Raw genomic sequence first — 15,231 nt, forward strand, 5'->3', positions numbered from 1 at the left:
AATTTCTTGAACAAAAGAAATAAACCAAAAAAATCTAGTGGCAATCATTCAGCCCGTCGAGAAAATGAGCAATCCCAATCCTGGTAATGCCCATGCTTTGTTTCTCAATTTCATTAATTCCATTTTTAAATTTCAAGTGTATGTATTAAAATTGAGAAGGCAAGGCAAGAAATTATCAAAATTAATGTACACACTACATAGTAACTAGAGAAGTGTTTCCTGATAGAATCAAACCAAGAAAAGAGAAGCAAGGAATCCTCCAAATTAACGTACGTACTAAATTAATGAGATTTATCCAATACTTGGAATATTCAACAAGAATTAACCAGGCGAAATTAATAAAATTACGCCACACCCCACACCACATCACACCCACCCTAAATTTAAAACACCTAGCGTGGGCAATGGTTTGTATATATGTATGCTGCTGGTTGCTTCCTGTACCTTCTGGTTCTCTGCATCTCATAACTCAGATGATTGATTATTCTTTTTTTTTGGTCAAGAGATGATTGATTATTCAGTGGATGAGATATGTGAGAACTAATGCCAGCACCATTAGAACGTATGCTACCCCTTGGTCTATTGCCGTGCCTGCAAAAATACACTTAAACAATTCATTAAGCAATCCCCATAACTTTTCCATTCCTTTCCAAATTAAAACACCAAAACGAAATGCGAATGTTGGTCATGCGTATATTAGAATAGTTTAGAATACTGCTATGTCAAAAACAGAAAAACAAAAACAAAAAAATTGAAAAATATGAGCAATGCAATTTGTTTTTTGAGGAAGCTTTACCATCGCTTGTTGGAGCTGGAGCCGGAGCCAACCTGGTTGCATGAGCCATGGGCAAAACGACAGCGAAAAAGAGAAGGACAATTGCAACCACTCCAAATGACGATGCATTAATCACTGCCATTTTTCTCCCTTTCTTCCTCCTCCTCCTCCTCCTCCTCTCTTTGTTACGTTACGTAGAGAAAGAGAGAGAGAAAGAGGAGGGAGAAAAGCTTAGCGCTCAACAAAATGATAATAAATATGAGACAGAGAGAGACCAATAAAATGGCTCAAAGGAAGACCCAAGGGTGGGGGAATTGTGGATGAACAAACGTATGGCTTTTATAGCCATCTATCCATCTATGTGCATGGCAAAGTTGTGGGGTCAGCCCGCATCTTAAGGGGACCCACCAACCCATATGTTTTCTTTTTCTGTTTCTCAATCAATTTCCTAAATTTAAAAGATGTTTGTTAATTATGCGTTTTGTGTTGATGATGTAGTTTGATTTGTAAAACTAATAATACATTTCCCAGCCAGTTATATTGACAGCATTAGCATGCATGAATTGTTATGATTCTAATATTGTTTGGATAAAAAACAACCTCTTCATTTGCTGCTGAGCCTTTCTTTTCAGAGCAATGCAAAGTAATTACAAGAAAGAGGCAACACAGAAATCAGCAAAACACACACACACACACACACATATATATATATATGAAACATTATGAGGGAAGAAGGCAGCTAGCTAAGATGATATAGAAAATATTTTATTAATGCCATGGTAGCTAGAAGAAGAAGAAGTGATTTAATTTAGTGAGGCCAAAGGAAAGCTCCCATGGCAAATTTCTTCTTGTGCTCTACGCTTCCAACAACTGGAAGGCCGTATTCAGACAGAAGGCGGTCGAGCTTCCATTCAGGCATGCTGTCGTAGTCGGCTTTTGAATAGTTTGGGTAGTGCAATGGCATTTTAAAGAAGTCCCTTTGCTGCTGCTTCCCTTCATCGGCTCTTCCTCTTCCCACTTCAAACCTAGTAGCTGACTCCATCTCTCTCTCTCTCTCTCTCAAACTTGATGGATGATGGCCTTTTTGTAAGTGGAGCTCCAATTAATAAGAGAAACTCAGAAACTGGACTGTTGAGTGTAGAGAAAGCCAAAGGGTGAAAACTAGTTAAAAATTCTTTAATTCATATTAGAACTATTCAATTCTTGAAAGATTACAAAAACGTCACCTCTTACAATTAAGTTTGTCAACAATGCTCATATATCAGATTCATATGCATCTTCATTTTTCTAAGGACAAGCCAAAATCAAATAATTTAGTTGTTGGGGGTAGTTGCAGATTGTCAACTACTACAATCTCATTTTCCATATTTCCAACGGCTTGTCTGCTACGTGGCAATTAACCCATATTAGCAGGTAGCATGTAGTTGCACAGAAACAACAGGAAAGAAGAAGGAAGAGCTAGCATGCTTGTCTGCCAATTCTTGGCATTGATTCTAGGACACCAAAGCAGTTGAAAATTATGTACTTCAATGCATAAATATGAAAAGGGCAATTTTTCATATGTTCCTTCCTAGTTATATTGTTATACACAACACAACCATGATAAAAAACCAAAAGGACTGCATATACGTACAAACATTTGGTAACCCTTCTCTCATTTCATCTCATCTTATGTCATCCCTCTGGCAGAGACCATCAGAATGATGGGAGAAACAGAGGATCCTCTTTGTTATTGTAGATCTCGAACAGTTGCTTAGAGTAACGACTTGCCAATGTTCTACATTGTTCGACGCCCCTTGGGTCATACTCCTCCAACTCCTTCACTGTTTTGTTCACATCTCCATTTGGGTCTCCACCGGTGAGAAACTCAGCCAACATAGAGCCCCTATAAAAATGGAGAACAGAAAATTCATCAACAATTTAGTTGACAAAACACAGAAAGCAAAAATCTATTCCAGATATCATCACATCTTGAAAATGGATAAGAAATATGTCAAATGATACCAAAAGGAATAGTTAGACAAGAGGCAGGATCTGAAAAGTCAAATATTATGCGTTCAAATTCTCACCTGAGAGCGTCGAACTTGCTAAAACCACGATAATTGTTGCACAATGATCCCTTGCTAATTTTTTCTTCACATGTCTGCTGTCTATAAAGAGCACATACAGCCTTCATGCACAGATATGGATCCTTACCAAATGCAGCAAGCATGTCTGCCTCAAACTCCCACTTCGATTTATGATCTTTGTTCCTCTGAAATTTGGATAGGATCTCATCAAAGTTCACATTATCATCTGAGGAATCTTCAGACTTGGTAGAAGCATCATTACCTTCAGAATAATCAGAACTATTCACAATAAATCCACCCAAGCTTTCACCTTCACTATCCGACCCAGCCTCTTCGAATAATTCATCATCTTCAACATCCTCGTTTGAATAGTTTCTTTCTGCCCCAACTCCTTCCCCACATTTTCTCAACCTAACGAGACGCCGCCTTCGAGGGGTAACAGCACCCGTGGCATTGTCAACCACCGAAGCAGATCCTACTTGGTCATGTATTTTTCCCTGAAGATGCATTTTCTTGAGTTTTCTGATCGGAATATTATCATCACTACTTTCAGAGTCACTAGTAACAATATTAGAAGCACGCTTTCTTTTGGGTGTTGAGGCAAGCAGAAAAGCCTCATTGATATCATCAGTATCTTCCACAACATTATGGTCAGTATCTGTCTGCTTTATACAGTTTTTGACAGTCATATCTTTTTCACAACCCACAGTTTCTCCTAATACAGAACCCAATGAAATGCAAACCTCTTTGTTTCCCTTATTATCAGTAGGCAAAAGTGTATGGCAATGAGTAATATTAAGTTCATCATCACTATCGCTAATATTAATGACACCGAGAGAAGAAGGTACACCACCAGGCGTAGATGGAGCCATCTTCTTGCAAGGACTCCCATCTTCCTCAAATTTTAGCTGTTTCCTAGCTTGTCTACTGTTAGTATATTCCATACAGACACCTTTCTTCTCTTCCTTAATACCATCACGATGCTTACATGGTGTGCCATTGGGAGGAGAGCCTGCATTACTTAAAACAAATTGTTATGTACCAAAGAAACAACTTCATAAGAGCCTAACTGCATTCGTTTAGGCAATGTGAAAACGTATATATATACTGGACTCAAAGTTATTTGAAACAAAAAGACACATTCTCCCTTCATGAATACTGGACTCAAAATTATATTTGAAAATCAAACATAAGACACATGTAAACGTTGTGTTCCATTTACTGAGAATCATTTGAACACAAATCAGAAAAGTTTCTCATAGAGGAGATGCTAAGGGTCAAACACTTAAGAACATAGCAATTATATGAGTCAATCCTAACAATATGGGCACTTCTTCACAGCTAATGCCCATATCCAATTAGGACTTTGCACAAAAAATTGAGTAATTACAAATTTGAGCATATTTCATACCTGCTGACTGCAGATTGCAGATCCCTTTACCAAGGGAGTGACATGTAGAGCCAACATCCGCCAAATCCACAACTATATCTTTGTCTCTCGAACATTCCAAGTCTCTTTCAACAAGCAATCCATCCTCAAGTTTAATCCTTTTATTCGGTTGCGTAGTTCGGCTATCTTCAAGAGAATTCACATTTGGTGATCCATCCTCAAGTCTAATCCTTTCAGCCAAGGGAACTTCCTCACCTTTCAAGACTAAATTATTGTCCAACTTTAAGATCCCCAATTCCAATTCTCTGAATTTTTCCTTCCAAGCCTCAACCTCATTCTCAGACTTTTTCTTCTCACACTCCAATACTTTGTTCTCAATCATAAGCTGAAAGACCTTATCTTCCTCCCACTTATCCTCTGTAAGATCAACAATTCGCTTTGTCCCCTTCTCTCCCCCAAAAAATTTATTCTTTTCATCTCCGTCACTATTATCCTGCTCCTTAATTCCATCACTGTCTCTCTTCAAAGCCTTAATCACTTCTTCCATAGCAAGCTTTTCGACTTCCAATGCCCTAAACTTGGCCTCAAGAGCTTCATACTCACCCTTCCTCCTCACAATCTCCGATTCTAACTCCACACACCTCTCTTCAGCTCTCTTACTCCTGTTGTCAAATACACTAGGCCCACAAACTTCCAACTCATTTTCGCAAACAACCTCGTGCATATCTTTACATTCCACAACTTCCATATTTCTCTAATCTACTAGAAAAATTCTACTTTCAGAATCAAGCATTTTACAAAATAATCTCACCTGTTCCCGCTTACAAATACCTGAATTTAAAAATAAATAAATAAATCATCAAAACTTGTACCATTAAGAGATTCAAGAATAGAGGCAAAAATAAAACAAAAGCTTCATTCTTTCCAGAAAGAATTATTACCTCTGCACCTTTAAGAAACACAATTCAGAACTTTTTTCTTTAATATTTAAAAAAAAAAAAAAAAAAAAAAAAACTGTGTTTTTGTTTCATTTCTTTTTCCGGGGAACCAAACAGAGAAGCTACCGAAAATGCATAGACCACTGTAACAAACAATAAAATGTAGACTTACTTACAAGTTACAGCAGAAATTTCAACTGCAGCGTCGAAATCTCGCGATTGGAGCAGAGAATCGTTTAGGGTTTACTGATCCTGAGACAGAGTCTGTGAGAGCGGAAGTGTTCCAAACACACCACACGATACCATCAACGTCAGGGGACCGAGATATAACTGTAACACCTGTGAGGTGGAGGCGCGAACTGCCCGCCACGTGTCGAATTGGTGAAACGATGCGTTTTAGTGGAGAGAGAAAAGTGAAACGCCGCACTTTTGGGAAATTTTCTACGGTGCTAGGCGCCGATGACTAGCCTCACTGACTCAGTTTCCATCACTTTTTCTCTCGAGAAACAAACGGAGAACAAGAAAGAATGAAACTTTTCCAACATCTCAGACAACCCATCCTTACTCACAGGAAAAGGCTAACTTCTTCAATTGGCGTTGGGCTTCTGAGAAATGTAGGGTCCAGAAGAGGCTTTTGCGCAAGCTCGGATGACTCGGAGCTTAAGGACTTGATGGAATACATGAATTCTCTGAAGAACTACGAGAAATCGGGCGTTCCCAAAGATGCGGGTACAGATTCGGAAGACGGGTTTGATCTGGGTCGGATGAGACGGCTGTTGGAGCTACTGGGTAATCCTCACTCTAGGTTCAAGGTTCGAAATATCATTGGTGTAACTCTCTCTTAATGCTTGTGCTCTGTTTGTTTAGTGAGAAAATTGCGAACAATGACACTGAAAGTAAAAGGATTTTGTAGTTTAGTTGTTGAAAGTGTCTAGCTTGACTCTGGGTTCACTTGGGTTCATGGTATTTCATTAAACAAAACTCCTATTCTTGTTTTTGTTTTCGCTGTTTTTGATGTGGTTACTTTTTCTTCTCTTTAATTTTTTTATATGAACTTTTCTTCTCTTTATTTTGCTAAGTTTGAGAGCAAGTAAAATTAACTAGCATGACAGCAATTATAGGCCGTTCACATTGCCGGGACCAAGGGGAAAGGATCAACCGCTGCATTTCTCTCCAGCATTTTGAGGGCAGAGGGGCATTCTGTTGGTTGTTATACTAGGTGTGGCTCATTGGTTTATTGCAATATCTACTTTTTCGATTATGTTTTCAACTTCCTCTGATTTGAAGTATCCATTTGTTGAGAAGAGGCTTCATTTATGTCTATGCAGCCCGCATATTCAAACTATCAGGGAACGTATATCATTGGGAAGGTTTGGCGAACCAGTGTCAGCAAAGGCATTGCGTTCTCTTTTCCATAGGATTAAAAAGATTCTTGATCGAGCAATGGAAGTTGACAATGGGCGTACGAGTCATTTTGAGGTATCAACTTAAGTATATCATTGTTGGTTGCTTTTTAATTAGATAATCATCACATAATAATTAGAGAAAAATATTTCAATATGGTTGAGAAGCTTCATAGCTTTCAACAAATTATCATTTTCTCGTATTTTCAGTGAGAATTTATGTTTTGAAATATTGGGTTGGAGAGTGTATTTGAATTCACAAAATGATTTCTTTTTCCTTTCAACATTTTTCCATTGTCGGATTTGGGCATCTTGTATTATGTTGTAACGGATTGGAATTTGCTAGGTTCTCACTGCTATGGCATTCACACTATTTGCTCAAGAGAATGTTGGCATTGCGGTTATTGAGGTTATTCACTTTTCCTTTTGATATCTTTTTGCAGATAATTGCCCCTTTGTTTATGCCCCTTCAAATATTTTGTTTTTATTTCATGCAAATGAACAGGCTGGGTTAGGCGGTGCACGCGATGCAACTAATGTCATTTGTAGCTCTGGACTTGCCACATCGGTCATAACTACAATAGGTGAGGAACATTTGGCTGCACTTGGAGGTTCTTTGGAAAGCATTGCAACTGCGAAGTCCGGAATCATTAAACACGGTTGCCCAGTTAGGTGGTTCTGCCTTAGAGATTTATTTTTCACAAATAAGCTAAAAGTTTTCCTGTATTGTCTTTCATTTTAACTACTCTTTCTCCTATTTCCTTCTACACATGTTGTGAACGTGAAAGTTTTCAGTTTGGTTATTCACTGGTCCGCCATAGGGATTCCTTTGGTAGATTTTTCAGAATCATAGTAGTTATAAGCTGCCTGGTTTCTCCTCTGTCTTCATTCTCATGTTCCAATCTCTGTTTACCAGTCATCAGAATTGCTGTTGCTGACTGCAGAATATATACTTCATTTTTACTCTACTGAGTGGTATAAATTTTCAGGTGGTTCTGGGTGGTCCCTTCCTTCCACATATTGAGCACATTCTTTGTGATAAAGCATTCTTGATGAGCTCCCCTGTAGTATTAGCATCAGATGCTGGAAATAGAAGTAAGATAAATGGCGTTAGCATGCTCAATGGTAGACCTTTCCAGTCTTGTGATATAGTGATACGAGTTGAAAGGGACTTCAAGCTGGTACGCATTTGAGGGATGATTTTAGGATCTATTGGGTTTTTTATTTTCATATTCATAGAACTGTTTTATTGGTTACCATGCAATATTGGTTTGTTTTTTTTGAAATTTTGTAACAAACTTGTAATTGTGTTATTCCTTGCAGTTCATTGAGTTATTGGATGTCAAACTATACATGCTTGGAACTCACCAACTTCAGAATGCAGTAACTGCTACTTGTGCAGCACTATGTCTCCGCAACCTAGGTGAGAGGGTTACTTTTTTAGTTATCTTCTGCTGGGCTGTAATGTTGTAGATATATTAGAAACCAATAGTTTTTTCATTATCTTATACAGCTGGCTGTACCTTGTTTATGTTATTTAAGTTCAGAGTCACTTCTCAATTATTGTACATAACTGGTTGCCGTGTTCTTTAAATCTTCCCTCTAATGCTTCTATGGATACTTCAGGATGGAGAATTTCAGATGAATGCATTAGAACTGGTTTACAGCAGACACACTTGCTTGGAAGAAGTCAATTTCTAACGCCAAAAGAAGCTCAGGCAATAGGACTATCTGGCGCAACAATATTGCTTGATGGAGGTATGTTTTTCTTTATTCTTGGTTTCCCTCCACACTGAATAGATTTAGATGAGGCTATCATTTGCCCTGGTGACTTGGAATATACAAATTATTGCTTAGAATATTTACAGTTCCGTTTTCAGATATCGTGTTTATTACTGCCAATGTAGAACTACAGTGCTAATACTTTCCAAGACTGTTTTTCAGCCCACACCAAAGAATCTGCTAGAGCATTGATGGAGACTATAAAGATGACATTTCCAGGGGCAGCATTGACTCTTGTGGTTGCAATGGCTAGCGACAAAGATCATCTTGGTTTTGCAAGAGAGTGCCTTTCAGGTAAAGCCAGTACTCAATTGCTATGATTATTATATTTTCAATACTTCCTGGTTGTAATGTTCAATGCTGGGGAGTCAGAAAGATGACAACATGTACCTTCATGATAGAGACTTTGATCACTTCTTTTCAGGTGGGCATGTCGATGGTGTCGTTTTGACGGAAGCTAGCATTGCTGGGTCAAAATCTCGGACAACTGCAGCCTCATTGTTAAGGTATTGCTGGATCCAAGCTTCCAAGGAACTGGGAATAGATGTTCTCCACGACGAAATGTCAGAGCATCAAGATTTGTCTGTGGATCAGTTAATTTGCTTAAGCAAGTTGGGAAATAAACCCATATTTTCCGCGGAGGCTTCATTTCAGGCTTCCCTGAATACAGCAAATCAGATTCTCAGAGGAAGAACTGGGGATCGTTTAGGAATTGTTGTAATTACTGGTTCCTTACATGTAGTTTCATTGGTATTAGCTACCCTCCATCACCATGGTTAAATTTTTTGTCTTCTTTTCTTTCTTAAGAATCCATTCATTCCTTGTCAAGTTTTTGTATTATCAACTTGTACAGTAGAATTTGAGTTATGTAATTGAGTAGTAGGAGCACACCAGATGTTACGATGTCAATACCTTGCAGGGTGTTTCTCTGTGTGACTCTCTGCGTGTGTGGCTGACGGAGATGCCAATTTCTTTTGGGCCAATGCATAGGTTTCTAATTTCTTTTTTGGGCCATAACTGAGCGTGCTATTTCCTTTTTGGGCCCAATATGTTATATATATAACTTAGTTGGGTTGGGTTGGCTAGTTTGGTTTATTAGGGATTTTTTGGGAAAGGCGAAGCCCAATACCAATTCCTCGGTCTCCCCTCCCTCTCCCCATCCCTCTATGAATCGGTTTGTTCATCATTTTGTATCTGCAAGAAGAGGATTCATTTCACATACTGAAGCAGGGTTGGAAAGATCGATCTAAGGTATGGCCAAATTCGTTTCCTTTTTTTTCCTTTTTTTCCTTTTTTTCCGTTTTTGCTCTCTCTCTCTCTCTCTCTTGTGTTTATGTTCTCATCTGAAGAGGTCAATCTTCTCACTCCATTAACTCTCAAGGTTTGGAATATTCAGAAATGTTTTTTTCTTTATGGCTGGTGCCTTTTGGCACTAGTCTTTGTATTGCTTCCTCTTTGGTTATCAATGAAAGCATTTTCGGCCAAAATAAGTCTGTTTTACTGTTTGTGTTTTCTCTTTATCTCTTTATAGTCGCCCTTAAGGATATATATATTTTTTCCAACAATACAATACTCAAGGGAAATAATCGAGAAATTCAATAATAAAGTAAGGACTTGGCTCCTCGAGGCAGCTCATGGTGGTATATCCCTGTTTCACAAAACTGCAATTGATGACATACTTTTAAAAAAAAATTAAAAAAATTAATTTCCCTGTTTATGCGGGTCAGTAGTTTCAATTTTTGTTTGTAAGGCTTCCATCTGAAGAAAATTAAAAGTAAAAAAATGGTGCAAAGCCCATTTGGTATGTAATTTGGCAGCTTCATCTACAAATTCTTGGCTCACTCTTAATCGAAGTTAGTATTATATTGTTTTGTATGTCCTTTTATTTATTTGCAGGTACTTGAGAGAAGTTTCATCTGGGATATTTTCTCTTTCTTAATGCTCTGTTGTGCATAAAAAAGAGAAAGAAAAGAAAGATCCAGCAAGAATGAAGGACACTGTAGCCAAGGAGATTCTCGTTAGCTTTATCTAGGAAGAGATTTCCTGTGTTACTTAAATTTGGTCTAATCGATTGTTTTGACTTCCAAATTGATGAATTTTATTACATTCTTCAGTTGTAATTCGTTTTCATTTCTTTAGCAATATGTATTCTTTTCTTCTTTAGCAAATGTCTCGAAAAACCTGTTATGTATCTAGTGTTTTACTGTTGATTGGCTTAATTTCCACTTGACAGGTACTTTTTTAAAGAGCTTTATAGAGGGGTGTGAGATGGATACATCACAGAATGCAACCGATGGGAGTGGTGGAAACGGGGTTTTGGTCCCTCAAGCCAATGATACAGCTGGAGCAACAACGGTGGATGATCCAAAGCAAAACCTGAACGAGGTCATTAACTCTATTCAGAAAACTTTAGGGCTCATTCACCAGCTCTACCTCACTGTCTCTTCGTTCAATGACGCCTCTCAGCTCCCCCTCCTCCAACGCCTGTAACTTTCTCAGTCTGAGCTTCTTCAATGATTATTCAGACCTTATGTTCTCAATATTTTTATTGTTGCTTGGAGACTTTCTCACATTAGGTTTGACCTCTCAGAAATGCTCTTGTTATCGAGCTTGACAACATGGCTAAGTTGTCCGAAAAATGCAATATCCAGGTTCCTATGGAAGTTTTTAAGTGAGGCTTCTTCTCTAATTTGCTTTCTAACAACTGAAGGTTCCGCATTTATGGAGGATTTCTGACTACCTTTGACTTATTAATTTTGTGTAGTTTGATTGACGATGGGAAGAATCCTGATGAATTTACAAGGGATGTCATAAACAGTTGCATTGCCAAAAATCAGATCACTAAAGGCAAAACTGATACCTTCAAGGTAGCTTTTACAGTGTGCAAATAATTGTTTCGTTCCATTTTGATGTTTCAAGTTTGTCCTTATTCCACATTCTACTCATGTTTTGTTTAGAGTTTACGCAAACATCTTCTGGAAGAACTTGAACAGACATTTCCTGATGAAGTTGAATCTTACCGAGAAATACGTGCTGCATCTGCTGCTGTAAGTTACCTTACATTGGCCCACTAGCATGTTGTACAAGGATTTTATAAACCTTATTTGCCTCGATCATAAAGTCTTCGGGTGGACCCTTTCACCCTTTATGCATTTCTTGCTTTTGGTCATCTATCCATATTACACAACCTTCCTCTGAAGGTTTCTGCTATTGATGTGTTGACTGACTCTGCGCCCAGCAGAAGTCAGCTTGTTTGCATTTAGTCTCAATATTTCATTCTAGTTATTCTCGGTATTTGTGTGTGGTTGATTATGATTCTTGTAGGAGTTTAAGCTGTTTACTTACGATACAGGAAACCAAAAGGCTTGCACAAGCACAGAGCATATTACAGAATGGTGATGTGAAGGTCAAACCCGAGCCTTAAGTGTCATTTGTTTACGTATCAGGTTCTTAGAGTCCACGTGTTACCAAATACCGTTCTTGTAATCTGATCTTCAAAAGCTTCAATCCCATTGTCAAATATGAGCCACTTTTAAGCAAATATGTGTAAATTTGATTTTTGATTTTGCACAAACTTCTTTATCTTATTCAAGCAACTTGGTCACCAATCACCCAATTTGAATTCAAATTTCAATCCTGTAGTTGCAAAATCATATTCTGTGGTTGCTGTGGCGTCCCTGACAAAGCTTGAATATTTTTCTGCCAAATTTCTCACAGGAATTATTGCCATTACTATTTTGCAGTTTCAGATAGGCTACTGTTTTAACAAAAACAAAAAAACATAGACTTTCTTCAAGAAATTATCTTAAATATACAGATATTCGAATATTATAGATCGTATAGCATACACTTTCATTCGCTATATTCGAATATTTTAATAGTATAGCCGAGCGGCTATACGCGTTCAATATATTTGAATATTTTAATAGTATCGCTGCGCGGCTATACGCTTTCAATAAATATATTCGAATATTTTAATTATATAGCCGCACGGTTATAATGTTTTAATATATGCGAATATTTAAATATATTCGAACATTTTAATAGTATAGCCGCACGGCTATACAGTTTAAATATATGCGAATATTTTAATAGTATAGCCGGGCGGCTGTACTCTTCAATAAATATATGCGTATATTTTAATAGTATAGCCGGGCGGCGATACGCTTTCAATAAATATATTCGAGTATTTTAATAGTATAGCCGCGTGGCAATACCATTACAATAAATATATTCGAATATTTTAATAGTATAGCCGGTCGGCTGTACTGTTGAAAAATATATTCTAAGGATGTTGGCTTCGCCGGGCGACTTGGGAAGTGTCTCAGAAGCGTAAGATCTGTTTTGGAAGAGAGGCTGAGATTGCTCTCTGCACTTGCGGCGGAGGATTTGGGTGGCGTTGAATGCCATTGACTAGGGTTTTGCATGAACAAAAAGAAGACAATCGCAGCGCACTCTGAGCAGTTCGAATTAATCGAGCCAATTAGGGTTGAGAATCAAAATTTGTTAATGCATGCTGTCGTTGCTCTTTGTGTCTTAATTTAAAAACAATTTACATACGAATTTGAAAGCACAATCTCCACCCTCAACCACTAATCTCTCTTAGGTTAAGAGTCACATCACAGGCTCATTGGAGATTAGTATAAGAAAAAGGAAAACTTAATGAGTTGCATTAGGTTAAGACGCACAGGCTCATCTGGTTCTAAATTGTAAAATAATGTTAATTTAATTAATAAGGAAGGAGGACACTCAGACACTCAGACACTCAGACTCTGATCATCTCATGCTTTTTTGTGTTTGAGACATTCTCGTAGAACAATTTGGAGTTTGGACCTAAAGCCCTTAAAATCAACAACAACCTGTACATCTCACTGGTCCCCATCAGCAGCAGCCCAATAATATTATACAAATTAATTAAAGTAAAGCTGTTTCAAATTCTTGTTTTCAACAGAGCCAAGCCAACAATGGCAATGAATTCAAGGCTCACTGCAAGAAGAAACAGTCTCCAAATCACATGCATCCACCTTTAATTAATTATCTCATATGTCCTCATGTAATTAAGAACCACTTACAACTTTGTAGCTCTGTCTGTGTTCTACTGTGTGTCCTGATATAGCAGCACCTTGGTTTTAAATTAGTTTGTCCCAAATCATTAATACTTTTCATCCAAAACATAAACAGCATTTTTATATCCAAATATGAAAACCCAATCGCAAAAGGCAGAGAGATGATGATTATCAATTTATGAGGATGGTTAATATAATGTCTGTATGATCAAAGAGACAAAGATGAGCACTGAATTAAATAGTTGAGACAGAGATCAGTTGGGGGAAGGGGGAGGGAGGTGCACCCAACGGTAATGGGGCAGGCAGAGGGATGGAGACATGACAGTCCAAAACAAAATACGAGACACATAAATATTATATGTACAAAATCTAATATTAATATTTTTCATATATATGCAATGAAAAGATTGAAGATCATTTTGGGTCCCAATTGTAATATATGTATCATATGACATATCCATCTCCCAAACATGACCCACAATAATTCCCAACAACTCCCGGATATCTCGACCCTTACCGGCGTGGAAGAAGACGGGAAAAAGGGGGGGTGGGGGAGGACAATATTTGAGAGATCTTCATAAAAAAAAATCAGCGAGAAAACGAAAGAAACAAAAAAAATGAATGAATGATGGATTAATTAATATATATAATACAATAAGGGTGGGCTGTGGGGGGAGGAGCAGTAATGTTTGTCTCACAGAAAGCGTGGGTGGTGTAATGGCTAATGGGGGTATTCAATGAGTTTTGCAGAGTTTTTGAAGTGAAGGGAGTTTGAAGAAGGAGAAGGAGAGAGAGAGGGTCCCATGCATATTAATAATTCTTGCAATGCAAATTTTTGTTTTAAAATTTTGTCTCCGGCCCACACAATGACATTCTCATTTATTTCTGCAGAGAGAGGGTTATAAATGATGAACAGTAAGTATGTTCCAACTCATTCATTCATTAACTTACAAAAAGATCCCATGTCTACAAATACAAATTTTAATTGAAAGATGCGGCATGCAATGCAATGCCAATGTCAATGTCAATGCCAATGCCGATGCCAATGCCAATGCCAATGAAATGCAGAGCTTATCTAGATCTGGGTAAATCTAACATACCCAGCCGCTATATGTCTCTCACCCTATAATACATTGCTATGCTAGCAAAGAAATGTGCAAGTGTACCACTTTCATGCATGCCTGTGTCTTTCTTTTACCAAAATAGAGGCCCACTAAAACAAAAGTTAAATAACTTGTTTGCTTGAAAACATTTTAACTATAGCTTCAACTTGGCTTCGCTCACTCATAATCATATTATATCACGTACGCATCTTATTGTATTAATATTATACTCTAAAATATATAACCAATGTATTAAAGTGTTTTGACAGCCAAGATATATATAGGGATGCAGCCTTATTTGTACGTAGGAGGAGTAGTGCGGTTCCAAGTAATAGGGTCGTACAGGCATGCATGCAGATGCAGTCTTGTACAGACACCATTAGAGTAGTGGGTGAAGTCTCCAGTGCTTGATTTAATAATAACTAGCTACCTAGCATGCAGTTTGATTCCATACATATTATATCATTATAAAGATATGATTCCATTCCATGGATGAGAATGTAAAATGATTATATATATAATAAGATAGAGAAGATCCAGCTCCTAGAAGAAGATATATAGATGCGTTAAACTTGATTTGAAATCGAAACAGTACAGTTCATATAACAGAGAGAGAGACACACAGAGAGAGAGAGAGAGAGAGGTTGGTGAAGGTGATCAATGTGAAAATTGATGGGTGATAAGCTAGAATTGGACTCATATGGA

The 15,231-nt window shown here is 37.7% G+C and overlaps 4 protein-coding genes across 10 annotated transcripts; 2 read left to right on the forward strand and 2 right to left on the reverse strand.

The window, feature by feature from the left end:
- Window positions 1-231: 231 nt before the first annotated feature.
- LOC148297077 (arabinogalactan protein 41-like) lies at window positions 232-1,587 on the reverse strand. The gene is made up of 2 exons (XM_088249057.1): window positions 797-1,587; window positions 232-591 (listed from the first exon to the last, which is right to left on the reverse strand). The coding sequence occupies exons 1-2, from the start codon at window positions 915-917 to the stop codon at window positions 518-520; spliced, it is 195 nt and encodes a 64-aa protein (XP_088105183.1). The 5' UTR covers window positions 918-1,587; the 3' UTR covers window positions 232-517.
- A 185-nt stretch (window positions 1,588-1,772) lies between these two features.
- LOC110767140 (uncharacterized) lies at window positions 1,773-5,494 on the reverse strand. Of its 3 annotated transcripts, XR_015833826.1 has the most exons (5): window positions 5,349-5,494; window positions 4,256-5,065; window positions 2,845-3,856; window positions 2,409-2,660; window positions 1,773-1,903 (listed from the first exon to the last, which is right to left on the reverse strand). XR_015833826.1 is itself a non-coding variant. In XM_021970590.2 (4 exons), exons 2-4 carry the CDS (start codon window positions 4,980-4,982, stop codon window positions 2,471-2,473), a joined length of 1,929 nt encoding a protein of 642 aa, XP_021826282.2. In that variant the 5' UTR covers window positions 4,983-5,065; window positions 5,349-5,494; the 3' UTR covers window positions 2,285-2,470. The 3 variants fall into 3 exon arrangements, 2 of the variants coding, with proteins under 2 accessions (XP_021826282.2, XP_021826283.2); XM_021970590.2 differs by lacking the exon at window positions 1,773-1,903 and having other exon boundaries at window positions 2,285-2,660; XM_021970591.2 differs by lacking the exon at window positions 1,773-1,903 and having other exon boundaries at window positions 2,285-2,660; window positions 5,345-5,478.
- A 72-nt stretch (window positions 5,495-5,566) lies between these two features.
- Window positions 5,567-9,266, forward strand: GLA1 (Folylpolyglutamate synthetase family protein). 5 transcript variants are annotated; one of them, XM_088249052.1, is made up of 10 exons: window positions 5,567-5,984; window positions 6,294-6,391; window positions 6,501-6,651; window positions 6,922-6,984; window positions 7,081-7,242; window positions 7,565-7,756; window positions 7,899-7,998; window positions 8,202-8,333; window positions 8,508-8,651; window positions 8,782-9,266. In XM_088249052.1, exons 1-10 carry the CDS (start codon window positions 5,700-5,702, stop codon window positions 9,135-9,137), a joined length of 1,683 nt encoding a protein of 560 aa, XP_088105178.1. In that variant the 5' UTR covers window positions 5,567-5,699; the 3' UTR covers window positions 9,138-9,266. The 5 variants fall into 5 exon arrangements, with proteins under 5 accessions (XP_088105178.1, XP_021826284.1, XP_088105180.1 ...); XM_021970592.2 differs by having other exon boundaries at window positions 8,520-8,651; XM_088249054.1 differs by having other exon boundaries at window positions 5,827-5,961; window positions 6,285-6,391.
- A 143-nt stretch (window positions 9,267-9,409) lies between these two features.
- Window positions 9,410-11,965, forward strand: LOC110767142 (mediator of RNA polymerase II transcription subunit 10b-like). The gene is made up of 6 exons (XM_021970594.2): window positions 9,410-9,608; window positions 10,591-10,843; window positions 10,948-11,028; window positions 11,122-11,224; window positions 11,315-11,404; window positions 11,710-11,965. Exons 2-6 carry the CDS (start codon window positions 10,626-10,628, stop codon window positions 11,779-11,781), a joined length of 564 nt encoding a protein of 187 aa, XP_021826286.1. The 5' UTR covers window positions 9,410-9,608; window positions 10,591-10,625; the 3' UTR covers window positions 11,782-11,965.
- Window positions 11,966-15,231: the final 3,266 nt, after the last annotated feature.

This window comes from Prunus avium, chromosome 2 (assembly GCF_965620075.1).
Source record: "Prunus avium chromosome 2, drPruAviu1.hap1.1, whole genome shotgun sequence".
NCBI lineage: Eukaryota > Viridiplantae > Streptophyta > Magnoliopsida > Rosales > Rosaceae > Prunus > Prunus avium.

Bases quoted from the DNA above. Each gene is read 5' to 3' on its own strand.
- LOC110767142 (XM_021970594.2), top strand. From the start codon at position 10,626: ATGGATACATCACAGAATGCAACCGATGGGAGTGGTGGAAACGGGGTT. The intron at 10,844-10,947 runs GTAACTTTCTCA...TTGACCTCTCAG, and splicing joins CTCCCCCTCCTCCAACGCCT to AAATGCTCTTGTTATCGAGC. The intron at 11,405-11,709 runs GTAAGTTACCTT...CTTACGATACAG, and splicing joins TACGTGCTGCATCTGCTGCT to GAAACCAAAAGGCTTGCACA.
- GLA1 (XM_088249052.1), top strand. From the start codon at position 5,700: ATGAAACTTTTCCAACATCTCAGACAACCCATCCTTACTCACAGGAAA. The intron at 6,392-6,500 runs GTGTGGCTCATT...ATGTCTATGCAG, and splicing joins TCTGTTGGTTGTTATACTAG to CCCGCATATTCAAACTATCA. The intron at 6,652-6,921 runs GTATCAACTTAA...GGAATTTGCTAG, and splicing joins GGCGTACGAGTCATTTTGAG to GTTCTCACTGCTATGGCATT.
- LOC148297077 (XM_088249057.1), bottom strand. From the start codon at position 917: ATGGCAGTGATTAATGCATCGTCATTTGGAGTGGTTGCAATTGTCCTT. The intron at 592-796 runs GTAAAGCTTCCT...GTATTTTTGCAG, and splicing joins TCCAGCTCCAACAAGCGATG to GCACGGCAATAGACCAAGGG.
- LOC110767140 (XM_021970590.2), bottom strand. From the start codon at position 4,982: ATGGAAGTTGTGGAATGTAAAGATATGCACGAGGTTGTTTGCGAAAAT. The intron at 3,857-4,255 runs GTATGAAATATG...TAAGTAATGCAG, and splicing joins CTGCAATCTGCAGTCAGCAG to GCTCTCCTCCCAATGGCACA. The intron at 2,661-2,844 runs GTGAGAATTTGA...CCATTTTTATAG, and splicing joins AGCAAGTTCGACGCTCTCAG to GGGCTCTATGTTGGCTGAGT.